This window comes from Vanderwaltozyma polyspora, genomic scaffold (genome assembly GCF_000150035.1).
Source record: "Vanderwaltozyma polyspora DSM 70294 KpolScaffold233 genomic scaffold, whole genome shotgun sequence".
NCBI classification, from domain to species: domain Eukaryota; kingdom Fungi; phylum Ascomycota; class Saccharomycetes; order Saccharomycetales; family Saccharomycetaceae; genus Vanderwaltozyma; species Vanderwaltozyma polyspora.
In genome coordinates, this window is record NW_001834499.1 from 1 (window position 1) to 10842 (window position 10842).

Consider the following 10842-nt stretch of genomic DNA (forward strand, 5'->3'; position numbering starts at 1 on the left):
AACAGATGTTGGTACAATAATCAAACAGATAATTCTTGCTAACCAATGGCCGAAATAAGTTTTCCATGACATTGATTTATCACCTAGGAAGTTCCATAAATCTACGACTGTGTAGATACCCACTACGGAGATCATGAATAAACCTACCATTTTCACTGAAATGACACAACCCAAGTTAATACCTGTGATGAACATCCATTTCCACCATTTTCTACTGAATGGAGCATTTCTTTGATTATGGTACATAACAAAAGAGAAGAAAGAAGTTACTGTGAAAAACAATAGCATTGAGTCCAATAAGATGAATCTAGCCAAAGTAGCGTAAGAGTTTTCGAATAATACCATGATAGTGAACAACCAGACGGAAGGTAAAGAATAACCCATAGCTTTAGTGGTGAAATAAGCGACAGGGACACACATAGCGGAGAAAGCTGCGTTAAATATTCTCATTTTAACATAGTCTAAATCTTCAGGATATTCTTGACCAGAAGGGAAATCCCATGAACCATTGTAACCAGCGATGTAACCAGACAAACCTACTAACATTTTACCTAAAGGAGGATGGACATCATGGTAGAATTCATGTCTTAGATAGTAAGAACCGAATTTACCAAAATGGGCTTCATCCCAAGTGACTCTATTGGCAATACCTATTTTATACATTCTAGTGAATAGAGCCAAACCTGTAAAGATCAAAGGCATTAAGATTGATTCTAAATTTTTTAATTTCGAACTTTGACCATTTGGATTAATTTTTTTCAATGGTTTTAATTTTGAAGCATCTTCAGATTCCAATTGATCAGAGTTGTCTTTGATCTCGTTGTCGTTATCATTTTTACTGGTTTCTTCTTTGATGTCTTTGGTGACGTTTACCTTTGAGATAGTGTCGGAGGTGGACTCATCAGATTTAATCTTTTCTGAGTCTTGGAACCCAGTAGTAGAAGACATGAGGATGTAAGTGATGGGTAAGTTGGTAGACTACAGATAGTGTTGGGAAGTTATATAATACACAGTATTATAATAATAAATATATTATTTCTGAAATGAAGAAAATATCCAACCAAATATCGTAGCAGCAAAAAAAAGAGACACACACACACTTGTTATTATTATTTTTATGTATATGAAATGAAATTAGACAAAGGTGGAAAGTAGTTCAGGGTCCATAGAATGAACAGGATCTATATCTATCGATTTATATAATATAATATAGTATAGTATAGTATAGTATAATATAATATAATACAGGATAAGATGTAATTGAAAATTTAGATTAATTGAAAAAAAATCCAGTGGAGGGCCTTGAAAAAAATGAGGTCAGCTAAGTAGTTATTGCATAAAGAGATATAACCAAGGTAGAGAGAAGCCAAAAAAATCAAAAAATTTCAAAAAAAAAATAAAAAGACGAAAATTTAAAGGAAATTAACACGTCAGAACGGGCTGCTCTACTGGGACGAGAAGGGGACGAGAGCGAGCGATGACGAGACAGAAGCTGAGGGGAAAGCCGAGAGAAAGACGATGCGAATGCGAATGGAAATGGAAATGGAAAAGAAAAGACAACGAGGTAGAAAAAGAAAAGGGGAAGTTTCTTTGAATCTTGAGTCACGTGGTGGTGACATCGCATGGTACGAAACTTTTCTTTATTTAATATAATATAATTTGATTTGGGTGATGGGAAAACGAGTTTCCCGTTTCCCACCAAGGATTCTGATTATGTCAGATGATTGTTGTTTGTAACCACCCAAGACTAGACTAGACTAGACTAGACTAGATACAATAAGATAAGATAAACTAAGCTAAGATAAAATGTTAAGAAGTACCTTTCCCTAAATCATGGATAGATAGTGTACGACACATCTACCGGCTCACACAGCAGTCAAACGTTGTAAACGATACAGCTTGACTGTTCCCCATGGATACACGATAAAGTGTATTTGCTATTCTTGAGGGAAATATGTATAGACTTCTTGATTATTGATCTTGGACCGGTAGTATCACTAAAGAAAAAACAGAATATAAATATATAATTTTGTAAATTACATGTTATATATATTTTTTTCCCAGATTCATGAAACAGTCCCAAGACTTTGTAGATTCTACAAAGTCCCATGGGAGTATCTGTTGTAACGAAACGGAAAAGGAAACGTGACCACAAGAAAAAAAAAATAAAACCACAGACACACAAACGAGAGATATGGGTCCAATGCAAAAGACAAGAACAAGAACAAGAACAAGAGTGTACTTTTTAAGCCAGAAACCGAGTGTCCTTTTATATGACAGCTAAGAAGGGAAACAAACTCAAGCTACAAAGGCAAAACAAAAAAAAAAGATTAAAAAGTTTTTTTTTTCACTTTCCGATCTTGGTTGAGCAGTTGTTGTTGTTGTTGTTGTTTACGGTTGGGTACCGTGAATGTTTGGAATTCGTTACCCTCTCTTTCCATACTTGAAAACCAATTTTGTTTACGCATTCAGAAAGGGCAAGCCCGAGGTCGAACTGGGAACATACGGTCGGTACCCACTGGTATCTGGACCCGTTCGGTTGTTTCCTCTAACAGGCAGGGAGGGAACGTTCAGAGTCTGTGTTTTCTGGTCTCTGTTCCCCAGTCCCGGTCGCTCCACACTCCCGCCCTCCAGGTCCTGCCCAGCCCAGCCCAGTCCCGTCTGTTCTGACAACACGATCAGAACAACCTACACTCCTCCTACCGCTGCACGAACTGGAAAATGCCAGCAAACCTCACAGAACAGAACAGAAAAGCACAGCACAGCACAGCACAGCACTCCATTACATTACATTACACTACAACCACCTCATATCCATCCGTCATTTGCCTCGTTTCGAAAAAAGACGCTCTGCTCTGCCCTCTGTGCTGTCCACTCTGTCCTGTTCCCGTGACCGTCCCGTCTCCATCTTCCATCTTCCATCTGCTTCTGCTTCTGCTTCCCTTTCTCCTTCTGTTTCTTCCCACCTGCCAATTTTTGCCATTTCCGTTCTTTAGCTTCGCTTCGCTTCGTTTCGTTTCGTTTCTTCCCGTTGTCGTCTCTCTCTCTCTCTCATTCATCCCAACTTTAACTTCCCAATTTTCAAGTCCAACTTCAATTTATGTTTTAGTTTCACTTTTTGGATTCAGTTGTAGTTTTCACTTTTTTACTTCTCGTTTCACTTTCACTTTCACTTTTACCTTCACTTATTCATTCATTCATTATCCACTATCCTTCCCACCTGCCAACGAACTAACTTAACTAATATCCCATCACCATTCATTGATCCCATTCTCTCCATTTCATCTATCTTTCTCTCTCACCGTAACACACCTTCTTCCGACTCTCTCTTATTTTGTCTTTTCCTTTTACTCTTTACTCAACATCTTGACTACTTTTGGTTTTTTTTAGAAAAATATAATAAATATCCAAAATAAAAAAACTATTACTTGGTCCTTACCAAGAAGAAAAAAATTAATCTAACAAATAAAAATAACATTACTTTATTTTACCATACCATACCATACCATACCACACCTTTATTAAATATAAGAACTTCCCCCCCACCCCCCTCATCCATCCAACCAAACAACGTTTACTGCAATATAAAGATAATCAGTTTGATATATTCCACATAAGATCCTTCTCTGTTGTTTTTATTTGATTTGATTTGATTTGATTTGATTTGATTTGGTTTTATTTTTGTTGATTTTATTTTTCTTTCTGTTTTGTTTTGTTTACCGTTTTAAATCCATCTTCCTATTCGTATTTAATAGTACCAATACAAACAATACAAACAACAACACCAATAACACAATATGGATGGCTCAACTTGGTTGAACAACTCACTGAATATGGAAGAACGTGCTAAAAATGTAAACGACTTGTTACAGGTATTAATGGATATCAACGATATCAACGGTGGTAACAACGATACTGCTGAAAAAATGAAAATTCATGCAAAAAATTTCGAAGCTGCTCTATTCGCAAAATCTTCTTCAAAAAAAGAATATATGGATAACATGAGAGAAAAAGTCACTGCTATGAGAAATACTTTGAATTCAAGGAAAAAAGAAGTCGTTTCAAAATCTTCAGGTAACAACAATCCTTCAAATACAAGTACAAATACAAACACTAATGTAAATGTAAATGCAAATTCAAATACTTCAAATAATAACACTTCATCCGCTGCAAATAGTGATAAAATGGGAAACTTCCCATTAAACATGAACTCCCAAATGTTCTTGAACCAACAAGCTCAACTTAGACAACAAGCTGCTCAGCAGTTGAGAACCCAGCAGCAACAGCAAAGGCCACAACTCACTCCTCAACAACAACAAATAATCAACCAAATGAAAGTAGCTCCTATACCAAGAGAACTCCTTTCAAGAATACCAAATATACCTCCTGGTGTGAACACCTGGCAACAAATTACTGAACTTGCACAACAAAAAGTTTTATCTCAACAAGATATGCATATCGCAAAAGAAATTTACAAAGTGCATCAACAGCTCCTTTATAAATCAAAGTTACAACAGCAGCAACAACAACAAGCTCAAGCTCAGGCCCAACAACAACAACAACAACAGCAGCAGCAACAGCAGCAGCAACAGCAGCAACAGCAGCAGCAACAGCAGCAACAACAACAGCAACAGCAACAGCAACAACAACAGCAGCAACAGCAACAACAACAACAGCAGCAGCAGCAGCAGCAACAACAACAAGTTCAGGCCCAAGCTCAAGCTCAAGCTCAGCAACAACAGCAAAAAGGTAATCAAGCCCAAAACCCTGGCAATAGACCAACTGAGGTACCCAACGTCTTAGGTCAAATTAACCAGATCTTTACCCCAGAAGAACAAAGAGCATTGTTGCAAGAAGCTATGGAAGCTTGTAAAAATTTTAGAAAAACTCAGTATGGTAATAATATGACTGATGCTAACAGACAGAATTTTATCAGAAAATATATTAATCAGAAGGCTTTGAGGAAAATTCAATCTATGAGAATGGCTCAAATGGGTAATAAAAATGCCAATTCAAATACAAACAATACAAATATCAATACTAATACAAATGCTAATAATAATAATAACAATGGCGGCAATAATAACAATAACAATAATAACATTAACAACAATAACACGAATATAAATAGAAATAATAATCCTCCCTTGATAAATAACAATACTGTTAACAATAATGGAAATCAAATTACTACTAACCCTCAGGCTAATGTTAATGCTCAAAAAAATATAACAGGATTGCAAAATAATAACCAGTTCATACCTAATCAAAATAACAATAACAGTAACCAATTCAATGCAAATGTACAGAATAATAATCAACAGCAACAGCAACAGCAACAGCAAAGAAATCAACAATCTCAACAGAGACAAAATCTACTGCAAGCACTTGCTCCTACTCAGCAAGATATTGAAGTTGTTAAAAAAGTTTCAGCTGAAGCCGCAAGAATACCTTTGAGATTATCAGATTTGACAAATACTCTATCAGTACAAGAAAGAGAAGAGATTAAAAGAAAGTTACAATTGAACCAACAACTATTTGCACAAGTAAGTAATTATGCTCCTCAGGTGTATATTTTTACAAAAAGTGAAAACTTCTTAAAAGAAGTACTTCAATTAAGAATATTTGTGAAGGAAATATTAGAAAAATGTTCGAAAGGGATTTATGTTGTTAAGTTGGATACAGTTGATAAGCTTATTATGAAGTACCAAAAATACTGGGAAAGCATGAAGATTCAATTGTTAAGAAGACAGCAGTTGATCCAAAGACAACAGCAAGCAGCTGGTAATAATATGCCACAGAATCAACAACAGTCACAAACTCAACCTCAACAGCAGCAACCTCAACAGCAGCAGCAGCCGCCTCAGCAACAGCCTCAGCCTCAGCAACAACAACAACTGCCTAGACAGCAGATAAGCACAGGTAATAATTTATCCCAACAGCAGCAACGTGTTCAGGGATCTCTACAGCATATTCAGCAGCAAATGCAGCAAAAACAACGTCAAATGGCGCAGGCGCAGGCGCAAGCTCAAGCACAAGCTCAAGCTCAGGCTCAAGCTCAGGCTCAGGCTCAGGCTCAGGCACAAGCACAAGCACAAGCACAAGCTCAAGCTCAAGCTCAAGCACAAGTTCAAGCTCAAGCCCAAGCTCAGGCTCAGGCTCAGGCTCAGGCCCAACCTCAGGTTCAACCTCAAACCCAAGGTCCAAACCATGCCTCTCAACCTCAGATTCCAAATTCTGACTCTAGTAAAGCTCAAGGCTACAATCAAATGATGAATAATAATTCTGTGGATCAGAATGCTGCCACGGCTAATGTTACTGCTAATAGAGGAATTGTTGGTAATATTGATCTAACAGCCAGTCAAGACATTTCAAAGATGTCACCAAATACAGCTGTTTCTCCAGGTAAAAAAGAAACTAAGCGTCCTATTTCTGGTAAAGTCAAAAAGGCCAAGAAACTATCCCCTGCATCTACTACATCAGTTCAAAATACACCAATCCCAATTTCACCATCGGTTGTGAAAAGCACAGCTGGTATACAAGGTACACCATCACCATTAACTACTACAGATATCTCAACTTCTCGTAGTAGTTTAAATGTTTCTCAGACCTCAAGTGGTGAAAATCCTTTCAATGAAGAAGAAGCTCTATTAAAGAATTTGAATGCCCGCAAAGCAGAAATTATTTCTCGTTATAAGCATCGTCAAGAAATTTTCGGTAAGTCTTCAATCGACATGTTTTTGGGTACTTTAGCTGACAGTATGGGTATCAAGGATGATGATATTGATTTAGTAAACACCATTCCTCAACATATTATTGATACTACTAATGGAACAGGTAAGAAAAAGTTTACAAAGACTCAACAAAAATCAAGAGATCAGGATGTAGTCAATGTGCAAATTAAGAGTAATAAATTAATTATGCAGAGTAAAAATGACCCAGAATCACGCAACTATAAGATTGATGATTTTGCTATATCGTCAATTTTTAACTCGCTTTCAGGATTCAATAATTCCAAATTTGTAAACTTATTTGAAGTCGCTACATCTACTGGTTCGGGAACTAAATCATCGAATAATACAAATGCTAATTCATCAAAGAAGAGAAAGTTAGAGGAACTAGAGGTTAGTCCTGCAAATTCTAATTCTTCACTAATGAGCGATTCTAAGAAAATTAAAATTGATTCACCGGAAGATTTATTTGTAACTAAACCTGAAAGCACTCAAGAAAAATTGGTTGATAAATCTTTTATACCTGAGAATATTTGGAATTGGAGTCAATGGGCAGAATTGTAATACAAGATAAAGTTCTTAATTTTTTAAAAATATACCGTTATATATCCAGGTTTCTACGAAGACCACATATGTACTATTTGTTTGTTTATACTTATACCATTTAAATTAATGATTTAACAGTCTATGGAATAATTATATTAGGTAATTTATACATATAACTGATTGATTACATAATTCTAAAATTAGAATTTTGATAAAAGAATATTAGTTAAAATAAAGCAAAACTAAAATTATTGTTGGACAGCATGAACTGGTTTATTTTCTTCTATGATTGCAGAAGCCCATTTAGCTGCACCAATTGTATTACTGGTCATTGTAATAATAGATGAAAATGGTAAAAATTCCAAAATACCAGAAGTCATTCCGAAGCAAATAAATCTACCTATATGTTCATACTGGAAAGTTTTTGACACTGTTGGCTCTTCGCCAGTTAGAAAAAAATATCTTCCTAAATAACTGTATGCTCTCCTTGGACTTAATAATTGATTTGTAATTAGAGGTCCGATAATTGGTATAAGTGATATTATAGCTAAAATCAATGTAATAGCTAAACCTCTTGTCAAAGTATAGGTCATCAAAGGTATATCATAAGTCCAAAATTCCCTATATCTCCAAGGAAGTCTTTTCTTCCTTTTTGGTTTACTTTTAATAAATTTTGATTCATACAAGAACTTTTTCTGTCCATTATTATACAATGCCATATCAAAGATTTGATCATTTAATCTTTTCAACAGCATATTTTGACAAACCGTTTTTGTCATTGAACCAGATTGTAAAATCCATTGTATATGCGCAACAAATAGACCGACTGGACCCATTGACATAATATACCATGTTAATAAGAATGGAAAGAATAGAACGTAGTATAGTATAGCAATGGTAACAAAAATTACTACAAATAAAGAGGATGATAATAGAACGTGTCTCCAATAAGAAGTGACAGTAATCATCTCAAAAAATCCCTAAAATTCAAATGTAATAAATTAATGTGTCAGTAAATTGATCATAAAATTGGAAAAGAATTTTAAAAAAAAAATATTCAGTAACATACTAATAAAGGATAATGCCAAGTTGAATTCACAATTATATCATTTGCAAAATTTTTCCTCATCAATTCAATTCTAGTTCTAATTAATAATATAAGGTCAGGGAAAGAATTGCGTTTCTTGTCATTCCTACCATGTTCGCAATATTCATCATTGGGATCTTTAGAGACTTGAGTTTCTTCAATATTTGGATCTAATGCAATTTTCTGAGTAATTGTTTGAAAACTTATAATATCTATAGGATGACGTCCAGCCATACCTCTTTCAACGACTTTATAAATCATTGTTTAAGGGAGAACATGTAATTTCAATAAAATTCTTCTTTTGCTAGTGGTATAGATAACGATATTCTCCAAGGTCAAAACAAAGAGGTCCAGCAACTTATACTAATTGGATAAGATGAGGTTGTATTACTCTAGTTTATATATAAAATGATAAGATATGAATATAAAAAGGAAATTATTTGATCTGATATTGAATTGACTTAATTAAAGAAATAGTCACAAAAATTTTATTTAGATATAAGGTTTTTTTGTCTAAAAAACATTTTTGCTTGATTTATTGATCATTTTTTATTACTTAGTTGAACTATTCATTGATTCTGGAACTAGCTAGATTAGATTGATAGATGACGAATTACTTTTTAGAAATATATTGTACTTGATAGATCTTAGCTAAAAGAGTAGTATTGTTGATGATTTGGAGGAGGGGAAGGGGGGGGGGGATATGGAGTACAAGAGATGGCATCTATTAACCTTTTAAGTATTAGAGATAATAAGAGCAAAAAAAATTATAGAAAATATACTTGATGGGTATGTGGAGAATTCGTTGATGTTTTAAGGAGGACACATACACACTTCCTTAATAATACTTTAAATATCACGATCTTTTGTAGATCAGGCGGAAAGGAGGAGGAGGATTATGATTGGGATATTTTGAAGAGTAAAAGATATAATAAGAAAAAGAGACTAGTTGGTGTCAATCAAATGTAGATGCTCTTGTTCTTGTTCATGGTCAAGTTCATGTTCATGTTCATGTTTATGTTTATGTTCATCCTCTGGTTCATTCTCTGGTTCATCCTCTGGTTCATCCTCTGGTTCATCCTCTGGTTCATCCTCTGGTTCTTCTTCTGGTTCTTGATCATCGTGATGATGTTGATGTTTATGTTGATTCCCTTTGTCTATAAAAATATCTTGATTTTTCTTAGACAAAATCATATCATACTCCCATAATCCATATGCGATAAACGAAGTTGTTCTAGTAATTACTGATACAAAGGGAATCATTTCTAAAAATCCGGTTATAATCCCTAGCGTAAACCAATTATAATATCTTTTGTAATATAATACATTAATATCATCATCAGAGGCATAATTTATATTTTTTTCATATGGCAAACTGAAAACAATACCTCTTCCTGCAGAAAATTGTATACACCATATGACGACACCAACTCCAGGTACTAAGCTTAATGATATTAAAATTAGATATCCTATTAAGGTCAATAGCCATTTTATTATTTTATAAGGAACAGAAAAAGCCCAGAATTCAAGTGACAGCTCTTGGTGAGTAATCTTTGTTGTAGCTTGATAAAGATCCTTAAAATGAGATACTGGTTTATCCTGATACCTTAAGTAAGAGCTTTTTTTCTTTTTCAAAGTTATATCCATAATTGTGTTTAAATAACTTTCTTTATTATAAAACCAAAGTCCATTTTCTAAAGTGTCATAATTTGCCATTGAGGAACCATATATTATGGTGAAGAGAAATCCAAATGGACCAAATAATAATGTATTCATTGCTAATAAAAATGGGAATGCAACAACCCAAAAAATCATTAAATTTGTAATATATAATCCAGTATAATGGAGTAAAAAATATAGTATTGGTTGAGCATAAGCTCGATTTGTGAATAGTTCTCTTAGACCCTAAGATGTTTTATTTAAAAAAAAATTGTTAGTAATTGATTTTGATTTCTTGTTTACTATGAGTAAGTGTAATAAATTAATCAGTTATCGAATGGTGGACATACTTTAATTTGATAGCTCAAATATTCTTTCTCTCTGTGTTCTGTTAAACTGCCTCTTGCCAAAGTGAAATTATATTTAATTTCATTAAATTTTTGGGCCCAAGATTCTCTAATTCTCTCTCTAGCAGATAAATGAGGTCCAGGAACTGGTAAAATATGTGGCAATTGAGCATTGCTTTTAATTTCAGTCATCTTTATGTAATTCCACTAGAAAAAGGTAGTCAGATATATTCCTAAATCTATAAATACTATTGAAACTGTTAAAGATTCTGAGTGAATGTTACTCTTTGTATTCAGTTTATTGTGGGTTATATTTGTTTTTTTATGTCATTTCCCTTCTTAAATAATGGATAAGTTTTACATTTTGAAGATTTTTTAGACGTTTTTAAAGTTAAATTTTAGGTACAAAACCTTAATATTAAAGAAGAAGAGAATAATAATAGGATATGGAATATAGTTATTAAAATATATA

General features: G+C 34.0%; 4 protein-coding genes across 4 annotated transcripts; 1 reads left to right on the top strand and 3 right to left on the bottom strand.

Moving 5' to 3' along the window:
- Positions 1-948, bottom strand: Kpol_233p1 (uncharacterized protein; the record flags this gene model as incomplete). The annotated part of the gene is made up of 1 exon (XM_001642235.1): positions 1-948. A coding segment is annotated over one exon (948 nt), but the record flags the coding sequence as incomplete, so codon positions are not given.
- Positions 949-3797: 2849 nt separating this feature from the next.
- GAL11 (Gal11p) lies at positions 3798-7295 on the top strand (the record flags this gene model as incomplete). Its single annotated transcript, XM_001642236.1, has 1 exon — positions 3798-7295. One exon carries the CDS (start codon positions 3798-3800, stop codon positions 7293-7295), a length of 3498 nt encoding a protein of 1165 aa, XP_001642286.1.
- Positions 7296-7525: 230 nt separating this feature from the next.
- Positions 7526-8245, bottom strand: Kpol_233p3 (uncharacterized protein; the record flags this gene model as incomplete). The annotated part of the gene is made up of 1 exon (XM_001642237.1): positions 7526-8245. One exon carries the CDS (start codon positions 8243-8245, stop codon positions 7526-7528), a length of 720 nt encoding a protein of 239 aa, XP_001642287.1.
- A 1064-nt stretch (positions 8246-9309) lies between these two features.
- On the bottom strand, positions 9310-10179 carry Kpol_233p4 (uncharacterized protein; the record flags this gene model as incomplete). Its single annotated transcript, XM_001642238.1, has 1 exon — positions 9310-10179. The coding sequence occupies one exon, from the start codon at positions 10177-10179 to the stop codon at positions 9310-9312; it is 870 nt and encodes a 289-aa protein (XP_001642288.1).
- Between the last annotated feature and the right edge of the window lie 663 nt (positions 10180-10842).